Source organism: Solanum stenotomum, chromosome 1 (genome assembly GCF_019186545.1).
Source record: "Solanum stenotomum isolate F172 chromosome 1, ASM1918654v1, whole genome shotgun sequence".
In the NCBI taxonomy this organism is placed as follows: Eukaryota; Viridiplantae; Streptophyta; class Magnoliopsida; order Solanales; family Solanaceae; genus Solanum; species Solanum stenotomum.
Window position 1 is genome coordinate 27,899,188 of NC_064282.1, and position 15,037 is coordinate 27,914,224.

Here is a 15,037-nt window from a genome sequence, read left to right on the forward strand (position 1 = left end):
TTGGAATCATCAAATTGATGAGAGTCACCACTATCTTCCAATAGAAAAAAATTACAACACTTCTGATCTTCACTTGTACTTCCGCAACATTCCATTATTATCTAAATGGCAAATGGAATTATGTGATCTTTTATTTATAATATAAAGATAGATAGATGGCTAGTTAATTAATTAAATTAATTAACCTTTGCTTAAGCTAATTAGTATAATGATTACTCCATAGATGGTGGGGGATTTTTTTGGTTAAGTGCTTTATCTTATATCTTTTAAGTGGGGACTCATAATTTGCATTCATCCACTTGCTTTTTGTGAAATTGTAGTTGTTGGCTATAAAAAACATATCACATGGTTTGGTTTGTACTTGAAGGTTAAATTGGCACTGTTTATCCACTTTTCATAGGCATGCATGTCATTCTTAAATTAAATTTCACTAATTATAATATGGTTGTGACTTGCGAAAGCATTACATTATCAACACATATACAAAGGAATTCACTTGGGTTTAGGTGTGGTTAATTACTTCAAAAATTAATATTATGTGAACAAAAATAAAATTACTTAGATGGATGTCTGAGGTAATTTTATAATTATTATTTAATATCATATTTATTTTACTTGTGAATAGATAAGTGTGTATTGCACAATTTTTTTGATTCTGTAAAAGAAATAATTCAAGAAAGTTCAAATGCTCTACATAAATTTCTAGATTTATCAATATTAAATTTGTAAAAGGAAAAAAGTCATTTTTTGTTAGAAATTATTATGATAAAAGAAAGAAATTATGAAAACTCTTGCATCTTATTTTTTTGGGAAGTCATTCGTACGAATAACCATATTTAAAGTTTGTGTTTTTGTATTATAATATAACAAAATGTGTATACCTCTTATAAGGCATAACAAGTTATGTCGCTTAATTCATACATAATTTATGTCGTTAGAGGCATAAGTACAGTTATGCTGATAGAGACATAAATTCAGTTTTAGAACGTTATACTTTAAGTTCATAACTCATAAGTTACACCTTATATTAATTTTTTCCTTAGGAACGTTATTCCTTAAGAAGTTCATAACTTATTTCCTACTGAACATATATTCATATAGAAGCATAAATTCAGTTTCAGAATCCTCAAAGTTATGTCTTAAAAACATAATTTACTCCTATTGAACTTATCATTTGTGAAATTAGGTCATAGCTAAAGATATTTTGACCCCCACACACCCCTAGAATAGATGTAATTCGTGCAAAATCTTAATTTTTTCCTATTTTTCTTTTACTCCTCCCTAAAAAGCTCCCATATTTTTTACTTCTTTGAGACCAGAACACATATTAACATTGAAGCACGTGAGCAAGACTTTCTTGTTTATTTTCAAAATGGAAAAATTACGCGGATAAGCAAATATGTACTAGTTTATTAGTTAGTATAACTACAGTTTGCCTTAATTACAATTTGCGACCTATTTTTAGCTACAATTATGCGGCTTAGTTTTTTAGTTTTGTATAATTCGCATGTTTGTATAATTCGAAATTATATAATATAATTTGTATAACTTTTGTATAATGTAATTTTGTGTAATATAATTTGTATAACTGTTTAAAGTTCAGTTGTTTGTGTTTGTATAAATTTATTATTTCGAGTTTATATAAAATTATAGCTGAATTATACAATTGTATCCACGAATTATACAAACTCACCCGTGAATTATACAAACAAGACAACTTAAACTATAACTAAAATCCGTAAATATACAAAATATAGCTATGAAGCATAATTAAATTTATTATAGTTGATATTTGCGAAAGTTCCCCTTTCAAAATAGAGTGAACAAATGACCAAAAGAGTTGAGTGAGGACCCGAAATGTGTTTCATCACTAAATGGGGCTAAGCCGTTCGCCTTTCCATACTAAAATTTGGGCTAATGGGCTTACCTTAAGAAGACGAAAAATTGGTCTACTAGAACCTTCTAGGCTTCAATCCAGTAGTAGTAATCCGAATTCCATTTTCGTTGCCGTCGATTAATCTGAATTCATATCAGTTACAATTCTCCGACGACTTCCCGGCGAATAACTTTTGTACAGAATTCGCCAATTTCATTGGCAAAGTAACTTCTTTCCTTTTGTTAAATCAATGCCTCGGTAAGCAAAATAATTTTTCAGCTATTTTTTTTTCGGTTTTATGTTCATTTTGTCGATTTCAGTTCTATCGTTGATCATTTCTGTGATTTTTCAGGTATTACTGCGACTATTGTGACACTTACTTGACACATGATTCGGTGAGTTTTCTGATTCTATTTTTAAGCTTCACTGTGAATTAAGGTTGTGATATGTTCTACTTTCTGTTCTATTCTAATGGTAGCATTGTGTATTGTATGTTGAAATTAGAACACTAATTTCATAAATTCATCAAAACTTTCAAACAGCTTATGGTCGGTAGTTTGATTTTTTTTTGGCAAGTATAGTTTGTAGTCTCCAACTACACTTAATGCATTTAATTAGCAAATAAATCTAAATTTATTGTTTTGATTAATTAGTCTGTTTGTCCAATATTAAAATGTTTGAGTCGGCATAATTTGCCAAGTTAAGACTTGAGATATATGCTTATGGATTGTGTTAAGTGTCTTCGAGGATACAAGAAAAGATAATAGTCCTAATGAGAATTGTTGTGTAGTAGGTGAAAACTTTTTAGTTTGAGAAAGAAGAGGGCATTACTGAGGAAAGATTATGGAAAGAACAGCTACTACTTAAAATTCAATTTCCATTTTAACATGCAAGAACTGTCTCATGGTATGTCCTAGGTTAAGCATTGCATGTTTATCATGTGTTGGATCTTTTACAATGTTAAGCACAGCTGAGTTTTTTTATGACTTGAACGTAAACGAAATTTCCAGTTGGGGTTATCAGCAATTACGGCTTAGACTTAGAGTTTGATTGGACCAGTGGAAAGCCTAGTCCTCATCCCACAAATAATGCTTCCAGAGTTGGCAAAGGAGTTACCACATTTAATGAGGTTTCATGAGGCATCTGTTCAAATAATTACTCCACCACACATGGACTTTCGAGGTCCATCTAGAAATGGGAAGAGAGCAGATTGCAACTAAAGGGGTTGAATATAAGCTAATTATCTAATGTGATGGAGAACTGAAATATCATTAGAATATGGAACTATTTGGATTGCCTGTAAACAAAAAGTGCTTTGTAATTGATTACCACTTGTCCTATTCATATATGCAAATAAGTTGTAGATCATCAACTAGTAGTCTAGCACATGATGCAATAGCATTCTATATCATATCTGTTTTACTACTGCTGTCTATTTAGTTTATAATTAGTTGCTTCTTTAGTGGGCATCTTACACCAACTTGGCTGAAGTAATGTGACAGTATAGCATGAAAGAGTATAAAGCTCTTACATCTTGATAACTATCTTTTTGAAAGAAAAAAAACAAAGCTCTTAAATCTTTTTATAGCCATTCCATTTCTATTTCTATGCACCTCAATGATGACTTGCCAAAGGATTTATCAACCAAGTTTCTTTGGAAGCTTTTGTCACGTCAAAGTGTAGTAAATAAGATTTTGCTCTTTCTTCTTTAGAAGATGATGTATAGTAGAACACATAACAGATTTGGATGTCAAAATGGCAATTTACTGTTGAATCAATCAAGATAAGGGTTTGAGTCAAACCATTGACTCCAGACAAGACATGGATTGGGATGATAGTGGAAGTTTGATCCTTGTGATTCTGGCACTGGATTTTAGTCAGAACTGATGCGCTAATTTGTGATGATAAAGCCGAGGATTCGAATCGCAGCATGAGCCAGTAGTTATTTTAGTACTTTATAGCATTTTGAATGGAATTAAAGAATATACAAATTTTCTGAGTCTGTTGGAAAGTAACATTGACCTTTAATCAGACAGTTTGAAGGCTGTAAGCCACAAGCATGAATATATACAGAATCACATAGGTAGGGGTAATTTAATTGTCATACAAGAGAATCAATGATGTCGACTACAATGATTCTGAGGCAATTCATATTTCATATAAGAAGAAAAGACGAAGTACAAGTTTGATAGCTAAGCTCAATTCATTTCTCCCAAAAAAAAATTTATAAGATTGATAGCTGGTTTATCTAAAAATCTTTTGGGGAATTTACAAGGTGGTGTCCAGTGTCCACTATTAAATTTATCTGTTGTTCGGGAAAGAAGACAATCACTACTAAATTAGGAACAAAGCACATTCCTAAAAAGTAATTTTGTAGAACTTGAGAATTCATACATCCTAAAGCAATTGATGTGTAGGAGGTGTTGTAATAACAAAAGAGAAGTTGTAAAAGAACTCATTTGATATCAAAGGTGTGTGTTCAAAGTTCACTCTCAACATATTATGACTTTTTTTTTTGAGAAAGTTAAAAGAACATATTATGACTTTTTCCTTGGTGCAAAAAATAAACTATAAGAAAAACTCATTTGATATGTACTGTCCCTGGCTTAATACGTTGACTGTAGGGGTGAAACTAGTGTGGTTGCAGCCAGAATTTTGAAGCAGTTGTTGGTGCAAAGAATCAACACATGTGTGGGAAAGTTAATCTTATAGAACAGATTCAATGTTGAAGTCATTCAGCATCTTAAGCCTTGAGCAATAATTTGTTGCACAGTGGAAAATCTGCGCTTTTTCCGAATGATGTTCTTATTTATCAAAACCCAGCACATCAATGACTTGATAGTATGGTGTATCTTCCAAACTGGGAAATGTAAAACATCCCAGTTACTGCTTTCATTTTTAAAATTTTATTGGTGACTAGAGATCAGCTGAACAAGTCTTGATGCTAATTTTTTTTTCTCTTTTTGATCAGTAAACAAGAACGTCTTGATGCAAATATCCTTCATACGTTATAGTGGTACTTGTAATTTTGCTGCACGAAGTGTATCTTTTTCTGCAACTCCTGGGAGTTCTACCTGTTCGAACAAAACTCCTGGTAGTTGTGCATTCTATTGTGTGAATGATCTGAAACGGTTTTAGATTATCCTCTGCTTCTTGTTGCTTGAGGTCTGATTTTATTTATTTATTGAGAAAGGTAACTCTACTTGGAGATCTGATTTTCTTTGACGTTTTTTTTAAATTCTCAGCCTTCTGTCAGAAAACAGCATAATGCCGGTTACAAACACAAGGTGTGTTCATATTTTGCAACTTTTCTGACAATCCTGTCTCCTAGCGTGAATGTCATGTTCTCTGTGATGCTACTAATGCTAGGAATTGTTTTCAGGCTAATGTCCGATCTTATTACTTGAAGCTTGAGGAGGAGCAAACACAGATTCTGATAGATCAGAAAATCAAGGAGCGCCTTGGGCAGGCAGTAGCCTACCAACAAATAGGTGCAGCTTATAATCAACATCTTGCTGCTTTCCCTGGTCAACGACCCCGCCTACCTATGATGCCACCTCCTATGCTGCCTGTTCCAGGAGTGATGCCCCCACAATTAATGGCAGGTGCCAGACCTCCCATTTTGCCAATTCCAGTTCTTAGTGCTCCAGGTACAAATCCATGCAATTTGTTTGGTGATTCCTCAATATTTTCTACCACGTGTTGGTATCTATGTTTATCAGACTCTGTTTTTTTCATTTTGTACATTGAGTGGGATAATATCCTTCTGTAGGTATTTTATGATGGACTTACTGTTATGAAGCACGCCCCACCCCCACAGTTTAGGTTGAGGCATTTCCATCAGTTTCGGAAGTTAATGCTTGGTGTCAATCAAAGTGTTGTAGATAGTTTGTTACACTTGCTGCAGGTTAATGATCAATCAAGTGGAAACAAGATTACTCTGATCTTAACTTCTTGATATCCTTTTTAGGTTATTCAGCGGTTCCTCCAACTGCACCAATTGCAGGGCAGATGCCACCTGTTGCATCCTTGCCGATGCAACCCAATGCTCTTCCAGCTCCTCCTGCACTGAACCCCCTTGTAGGTGTTCCAGGTGGAACCCCTCCATCTAATCTAGGCAGCGCCCCTTTTCCTGCTACACAATCAATGTACCAGCCAAATCCCAATGGAATTGCTGCCTCTTCTGCTAATGGGACAACAACCAGCTAAGTTTGTGCTCAAGCCAGTGATATTTTGACCATCTTCTGGGTTCTCAGTAGGATATTCCAGCTAAGTTTGTGCTCAAGCCAGTGATATTTTGACCATCTTCTGTGTTCTCAGTAGAGGATATTATGGTTTTGGATGAAATGGCAAGGGAACAATGGCTTCTTAATGAGTACCAGTACTGAACATCATCAAGTTCTGATAATTGTCGAGAAGAGAACTTTTGCTTCTTGAGTTGATTCTAGGAAGACTATTGGGTCCTTCATCTGATCTACCGAGTATTTGCTGGTTCTTATGTATTGTACCTTAAATCTCAAAAAGGAACCTTTGGACTTCTTGTCAGTTTTATTCTACCAATAGACCGATGGTAAAGTTAATCCTTCATCTTATTGTTCATGTTTAGCGGGTTACAGGAATCTATTAGTTTAGGATTCATCATACTATATCGTTAGCAAGTGCAGAGAAAACGAGTAATGATCATATTCATGCATTTCTCTACGAATCTATTAGTTTAGGATTCATCATACTAGCAAGTCAGAGGAAACGAACAACAGTCATATTCATGCATTTCTCTACCCTCAAAATAACATCACATAGCTAACCAATTCAAGAACCAACAGTTCTACACGGATGAATTTAAGATAAATTCAACATCTGAACTTAATTTTGTTTGAGTTATGCTTTTCGGAAAATATGGGTCGTAAACTTATTGGTGTTTATAATTCTAGATGAGCTATTGGTTCAATTAATTAATACGTACTTAACACCTCTGAGGACTGAAAAGAATTATCTCAGGCAATTGAACAGCACAACTCAAATTCCCAAGGAACATTTTCACTAGTTACTTAAACTACTTGGAGACCTCTGTGGAACAATATGCAACAAGGAGCTACGCCAGACTTTGAATGCAAAGCAAAGAAGCCTTATTCACCAGTGAGCTAATTATCTCACTGAGATCATAAAAACTGAGTACAACAGAGGTACATTACTCTTGATTAATCCAAAGTATTCAAAAGGAGAGGTTAAGTTCTCCAGCTCTATCGCCTTAATCTACATCTACTAAGGTTGCGATCAGAGATGAACGCCCAATAAATCTTGGGTCATGATGCAGCCATTCCTTGTGATATTCTTGGTTCCTGCATAAAATGAGGAAGATCACGAGAATAGTGTTCTGTGGTTCAACGTTTAAAGGAACTATGAGAGGAGCAAAGGTATAAATCAACCCTCTCCCACACACAATAAGGGGGAGAAAAACAAACATTAGTGGAACAAATACATATCGTCAAATGGCTATCTAGTCCACTATATTTCTCAGAGGTGCAACTGATTGTTTCTCTTACCCACGCAGATCCAGGAAAGCAAATAACTAAAATCTTGAGAGAGCAAGGAAAACAACAAGTAGGGTTCCACTAGTTCTACAATTTGAAATATGCCCAATTGCCTTCATAGAACTTGTCCATCATATGCGAAGTGAAATGGCTACCAAGCTGGTGAAACAATCAGTTGTAAGTTGTAAGTTGTAACACGCTCTTCAACAAACATCGATGAGAAACATCAATAAGAGCAAGCTCAAAAAAGCACTACGTCAGGACAATTTTCCTTCAAAGCCAATTTGAGAATTGCCTGTAAAGAGACATAATTTCATCAATATAACATCAAGAATAGTCCCTCAGTGTCATAATCTTCACACAGGTCAAATGTGTCCTAGGCAGTTTATAGAGCATCTCTTCCTTCTCTTCATTGACAATAGATAAGTTTCATCGCTAACTGCTAAATAGTTGCTTGACCTTTTGATTACCGCAACTCTAACATACCACTTGTGGTTATTGTTTAGGAAATTATCAAATATTTATTGAAGGGAAGCAAAAACCAATTAAAGACATACATATCCAAAAATCCTGTTATTTTGGTTGTGAACCAATCGAACAGGGCGGTGAAAGAACTAGTTCATTTGACTAAATTGCAACATCTTCTTGTTTAAATTAGGTCAGACTGCATTCCGGTTTTAGGACTTTTACCAGGCAATTTTCCTGTTTTACATTCTATGGCTGGATGGATATCATTGTTTTGCAATGAGGACTTGGCTGAAAATTAAGTATTAGATATTAGAAAGGACTTAATTTACTTGTTAAGTTCTCAGCAGAGTTAAGCAGCTAGTAATTACCTTATAATTCCCTAACAGAAGTGACAGAGTTAAGAATCCTTGCTTGCTTCTGCATCCTGATGTCTCCATGGATTAAGAGCTTCTCTTACAGCCTTGGCTTCAGGAGAATTCTCCCACGCTCTCTTTTCCGCTTCTAGAACAGTCACCTTATCATCTGATACAAATCGCTATTAAGATAAGCAGCATACTTTTTCTTCAGAGGAAAAAAAGTGGTGACACTTGAACAAACCTCTAAAATGGTGATATTGTAAGATTAAACCATTATCATTAGCACAGACACAAAGAAGGGGAGAATGTATGAGCAAAATTAGGCTTTTAGTATAAGTCAGATCCGAAGTCCAATCACAGTGAACTCTAAAACTAGGGGATGATTGCGATCAATTACTAAACCACAATCACAGTACGGATTGGCTATATGAATCATCTGTATCCATTCAACTGAATTCATGTCCATTTCATTCCCACAAGTCCTCTAGAATACATTATGATAAAAAAAAATCTAAATATTTCCAAAATGATTGGCATTGCAAATCTCTCATTTTTCATTCATTTTATTTTTATGACCATAGTGTCTCCAACTTTTGTGCAGCTCTACTAATTACATGGGATACCTATCACCTCCCACCAACAACCAACAACAACAACAACAACAGGTATAGGCAACTCTGTCCACCAAGGTTGGAACAGATGGGAAGAATCGCCCCATGAAATAAATATTCAATTTTCCTTTTATTTTTTTCAGAAATCAATAATGGATTAAGGCATACATGAGAACAGAAAGAAGTAGAAAAGTAAAGGCGAGAGAAAAAAAAGGATAGTTTTCATACAAAATCCAGTCTTTATCATGAAAAACTCCATGGAACCTCCAATCATGGCCGAAACAACAGCAATTTTCAGATACCAATCCCAGAATTTCATTTTACCCTTGTAACACCGCTTCAATTCCTGCAAATCAAAAGAGAATTTTCAAAAACCTAGCAACAATCGGGGAAAGTTAATAGTAGACTTGAAACTAGTACCATATGTAAATCAACTCGAAATAAAAAGCACCAAAAATTAAAATTGCTGATCCAATTGATTTGCCCTCCTATGTTAACTCAATCAATCAACTATACTTAATCTCAAATTAGTTAGGATACATTGCGTAAATCCTTATTATTCGTATTCAACTGATTCATCAATCATCATAGTTAGATTAATTTTACCTAGTCGCCCAAGCAATACTGATTCTACTGCTTCTTCTCCGTTTTCTTGATTTCTTCACTTCAATGAATCCATTGGTTTGCTGTTTGTGCCACCAGTTTACATGGTGTAAGGACCTATCAATGGGGCGGGTCGGCACCGGTTACGGCCCAATATTTTGGTCTAAGGATCCCTATATCATTTTATGATAAAATTAGATTTAAAATCAAAATTCCTTACTTAAAAAAAATCTCAATTATCAGTTAATTATTATTATTATAAACGGCAATTTGCTCATTTTAATTTAGAGTTAAATGTCAAAAATATATTTAAATTATACTTTTTTGAGTTTTATAGCTAAATTATTGTTAGTGTGAAAAACAAACCTAAATGATATATTACTCATTAGTTTAGATCCGTGCTTTAAAAGGCGGGGGCGTGAGACGAGACGTTATATGTAGTACAGGGTGAGACTTAGGTCTCGAGACACGTGGCGTAAGTCTTATGGATCTACGAGGTGTAGTTTCATGTATATTCAATTTTATGATTTTATTACTAAGAAAATAAGCTAAAGTAAAACTTTCAATTATTTTACAAATAAATTTGATAAATAACCTATAATATATCGAAAAAATTATTATGATTTTTATTTGAGCAAGGTATTAATAATCAATAATGAAGGAAAAAAAAGTATTACAATTACTATTTGAGAAATATCTTTATACCAATAAAAAAAAACATGATTTAAAGTAAAAAAGATTCAAAAAAAAAAAGCGTACATTTTTACATCCAAAATTTACGTTTTTATATTTTGAACTTATGCCCTATGGATAGTAAATATATGCTACACTTAATTAAGTAGTACTTATTTAATATATTTTCTAATGAAAGTAAATGATCAAGTAATATGTGACAACTATTTTTAGTAATATGCAGTCTAATATGTAAGGAAGGAAACACTCATTTAGAGTGAGTAGTTACAATGAGATTATGAATTAAAAGTCTGAACAATACCAATTAATGGTTATTAAATTATTGAAACAATGATTGAATTGTGAATAATGACCAATTCAATTGTTTCTTTTCTTAAATTATATTGTAGTGTGAATTTTCGCAACATTTTTATTGACATTATTCACGGCACCGAGTATTATAGTTCTATTTATTTATTTGATGATTTTATTTATTAGCCACAATTTGTATTTTTAATAATAATTATTTTGCTATAATCACATTTTTTTGTATTATAGATTTGAATATTTGGCATACTAAAACAAAACATGCATGCCGTAAAAGAATGAACAAATTAGTACTAATATGTTGTTAAAATCGTTTTGCAGAATACATTAATAATTAGGGTTGGGCATTCGGTTATTCGATTCGGTTTTGCATTTTTCGGTTTTCAGTTCTTGTAATAAGTTTATTGAACACCGAATCAAAATAATTCGGTTTGATTCAGTTTTTATTATTTCGGTTGGGTTTATGTTATTTGGGTTCAGTTTTTGTTAGTGTCACGATCCGAGTCTACACCCTGGACGTGGCCGGCACTCAAGAACCATTGTTGGTCCCCAAGCGAACACTCATCCTAGCTGACTACAAAGCGGAAGACTAACTTAAGCATGCAAAAGCTTAAAAACTGAATAAAAATTCATGAAACTGAAATACAAAACTTTAACTCAAATGAAAAACTCTGAATATAAAAATAATATTCAACTCGCCATAAAATAGGCAACTTAAGTCTTTAAAACATTTAATAAAATAAATGAATAATACAGACTTCTCAACTATATTGACTATCTATGAAGCCTCTAACTGATAAAGATGGAAGTCGGGACAAGACCCACGACATCCTAACAACTGATATAACTGAAATGTAAATGAAATCCTACGGAAGCAAGGAGGCTCACCATAGCTAACTCGAACTCTCGGATGTATCAACGAAGCTCATGTTGATGATCCTGAATACATGTGTCTGTATCATGAGAAGATGCAGGCCAAATGGCTCAATACGTGGAATGTACGAGCATGTAAGAGGAATTCTAAAGCATAAACATAAGCTTGAACTTTGATAAAAAGGAAACATACTTACATCTTCTCAAACTTACTCAACTCAAGGAATACTCAAGGATACTCAAAACTACTCAACTCAAGGAATACTCAAGGATACTTAAAATTACTCAACTTACTCAACTCAGAAGTATTCAAAGATAAGATACTCAACTCAGAGATTAGATACTCAACTCAAAGATATGATATTCAATTCTGGATACTCAACTCAATATGACTGAACTCATTTCAATATAAAGCAATTTAAAACAAGTGAAATATACAAACTGTTTAAAAACATGTTGCTAACTCTGTGTATGCAAGGATACAACATAACTCTGAAATGTATGTAAAAATATAATTAACTGTGTATATAAAAATACAATAACTTCTGTGGGAGATTCTCTAATCGACAACCATCAATATGAACCTAAGTGATGGTACAATGGTTTACCTCGTTGCCAAGGACCGTCTTATACCTTGTCATCGGTATAGAACCTGAACTACTAAGTAGATTCACTAGTCTATGCTAAAAAACACTAAGGAATCATCTAAAAAATATGATCTTTTTTCTGCCCATGATGGCTACATGGTTATGGAAACTTGAGTTATCTGAACTCACATCCCCATATCGGTGCTCAATACTACTCCCAAAATATACTTAGCTCATATGTTTGTAAAAACAAAACTCTTTTTGTGATTGAGATAATTGCTCAAAAACTTATTTCAAAGGCTATCTTGGAAATCAAGGTTTCCTCTTTTGCTTTATTATGAAAGCATTTACTCTTTAACTGTAAACTAGCCCAAAGGCTCTTTACTGAAAATCTCAGTTTTTCGTTCTTATTTAAATGTGAAAACATTTTAAACTCTTTTGGGAATACATAGTCCCCATATACTTTTGAATAAATGAACTTCAACTTTACTCCTTACTGAACTCAAAACTTAAGTCTTAAAACAAAGTTAAAACGTTTGTAAAAGACTTCTTAAAAATATGGTTCACGCTGAATTATGGAGTTGAATGACTCAATGCAAGGTTTTCAATAACCATAGATAGACTCAAATACTTAGAACTCAAGAACTTCAATGATACTACTCACTTCAAGAATGCTCAACTCAGAGGGTTCATGCAAAATTATGAGCATGAACTACTCAACTCAAAGACTCAAAGATACTTCTCATCTCAAGACTGCTCGACTTATAGTGTTCATGCAGAATTATGGGCATGAACAATTCAACTCAAAGACTTCATGGGTAACATGTAATAGTCCCATGATTAGAAATATAATCTCAAAGGTGATTAGGAACTCAATACTCAAGACTTAGAACTTGAAGATACTACTCCTCTCAAAGGTGCTCAACTGATGGAGTTCATACGGAAGTTATGGGCATGAACGACTCGACTCGAGGATCTACATAATAATATGGAACTTGTGAATACAACTCTTCTCATTCTCATACTTACTTGCTCGAGTCTTGAAACAAGTTACTTAAATTTGTAGAAGGTTCTTCAAAGAAAATTCAAAGGGACTATCTCAAATGTTCGGAAGAATTCTCAAGGCTTAACTCTTAACTCTACCTTGAATTTGGATTTATGGATTCAAGGTTATGATTCATGTTCATGGATGATTTCTAGATGTTTAGAAGTCATTTAGAGTAGAGAGAATTAATGGAAAGTGTTAGGACACTTTAGAATAACTTAAATAGGCTAAACGATGAAAAACTGGTGAAAAACGCCTATCCGGGCGCGTCCCTGGCGAGCCGCGCCAGACCCCAATTTACTGGGGCTCGTTTTTGGCGCACTGCTGGCGCATCGCCCTAGCCTTCTTGGCGCAATGGGGGAGGCGTCGTGCCAACATTGCCCCAGGCAAAACTGACGAACTTTTCCTCTTATTTTCTGACCTTAAATCGCTTTTCATCGATTTCTTTTCTCAAGTTTTCCTTAGATTCAATTACCCAACCTAAGTACACACTAATCCACTCAAAACAATCACTTTCCAAACCCCAACAAAACAAGATTTAGAATGAACTTCAAGAACACCTATCAAGAACTTAAATCCTTCAACTTTTTGAGAATGAAACTTCGCTGAAAATAATATGTTTGGTGTGTGGGTGAACAAACCCAACACTATGGAAGCTTACATACCTCTTAGGGATCAAACTCATGGAGAAAATCCGCAACTAAACTCAAGAACGTCAACGAACGCCTTCATCCTTTCCTCTTTTCTCCTCTTCTCTCTTCTTATTTTCTCTTCTTAAACTCTCAACTAAAACCCTAGGCGTAAATTGGGATTATAAAACTGAACCTAATCAGATTAGACCCCTAAACTATTACTAAAAATGAATTAAATCTGATTGGGTAAGGAAAAGACCAAAATACCCCTCTAAAATTCGGTTTGACTTTTCTTATCTAGATAGCCTAACTTCAAATGGACATATCTCCCTCATACGAACTCGAAACTGAGAAAACTCGGTGGCGTTGGAAAGATAATTCAAAGGTCTTCCCTACGGTATCTGGTATCACACCTAAATCATCTTGATATAGAAGTTATAGTCGTTTGAAGTCGATCCAAAACTCATACTTAGCTTAACTTGCAAAATTTCAGATTTTGCTATTTCCAATTTAATTCTTTTTGGAACTCAAGGTGCTATATCTAGTGACCTTAACACTTAAGAAATTTTTAATTCCTTGGTCGGCGATGAAAGTGGGAAGTGGGAAAGCGATCGGCTAGTCGGTGGTCGGCTGGACGTCGGCGATGGGTGACGGAGGAGTAAGGAGTTTGAACTTTGAAAAGCTTGTGTAGTGCGGCGATGAAAAATTGAAAACTCAAAATTTTGAAAAGTGTGCAGTGATGAAAAGTGAAAACTTAAAATTTTTGTAAAGTCTTGTCCTAATTTAAATTTTTCCTATAATATTTAATATTATTAATTAATATATATTATAATAGGAAAATATATACCGAAATACCGAAATTGAAATATCAAATTTTTTTGATTCGGTTCGATAGTTTGATTTTTCGATAATTATTCCCAACCCTATTAATAATCTCTTAAAGTAAAGTTTATTTACATACTTATAACATATTCTAATTGAATATAATACATGATAAGAATTTATACTAAATATTTTAAATTTTAATCTTTTTAAAAATTTAAATAAAAATATCTAACAAAAATCACATTATATATATATTTGAATCCTCAATTGAAAAAAAAACTAAGGTTCATAAATAAAATGTAGTGACAAATTTTAAGGATGATGACAAGACATAAAATTTTGTTGGCATATGGGATGGAGAGTATACATACATAGAATATTGGTGGGTGCTCTTCGAGTTTGAGTGATAAGTACTCGTTTATTCTTAATTAAAAGGTATTTGAGTTTTTTTGGTATAGAGTCGTAATAATCTTTACTAGAAAGCGCTCACCTCCGAGCTTTGTAGGATTTTTCGGCCTAAATTTAAAATCTAATCGGATTTTAACGTGGATAACGGACACGGAAACCAAAAAGAATATTGGTGGGCCAAGCACAACAATCATGAAAACTTTGCTTGTCCTTTAAAACCACT

General features: G+C 33.7%; 2 protein-coding genes across 2 annotated transcripts; one reads left to right on the forward strand and one right to left on the reverse strand.

The window, feature by feature from the left end:
• The first annotated feature begins 1,950 nt into the window (after nucleotides 1–1,950).
• LOC125853558 (U1 small nuclear ribonucleoprotein C-like) lies at nucleotides 1,951–6,139 on the forward strand. The gene is made up of 5 exons (XM_049533276.1): nucleotides 1,951–2,134; nucleotides 2,229–2,271; nucleotides 5,122–5,163; nucleotides 5,259–5,526; nucleotides 5,847–6,139. The coding sequence occupies exons 1-5, from the start codon at nucleotides 2,127–2,129 to the stop codon at nucleotides 6,083–6,085; spliced, it is 600 nt and encodes a 199-aa protein (XP_049389233.1). The 5' UTR covers nucleotides 1,951–2,126; the 3' UTR covers nucleotides 6,086–6,139.
• An 840-nt stretch (nucleotides 6,140–6,979) lies between these two features.
• LOC125878271 (uncharacterized) lies at nucleotides 6,980–9,577 on the reverse strand. The gene is made up of 4 exons (XM_049559487.1): nucleotides 9,449–9,577; nucleotides 9,071–9,188; nucleotides 8,244–8,397; nucleotides 6,980–7,702 (listed from the first exon to the last, which is right to left on the reverse strand). The coding sequence occupies exons 2-3, from the start codon at nucleotides 9,159–9,161 to the stop codon at nucleotides 8,273–8,275; spliced, it is 216 nt and encodes a 71-aa protein (XP_049415444.1). The 5' UTR covers nucleotides 9,162–9,188; nucleotides 9,449–9,577; the 3' UTR covers nucleotides 6,980–7,702; nucleotides 8,244–8,272.
• Nucleotides 9,578–15,037: the final 5,460 nt, after the last annotated feature.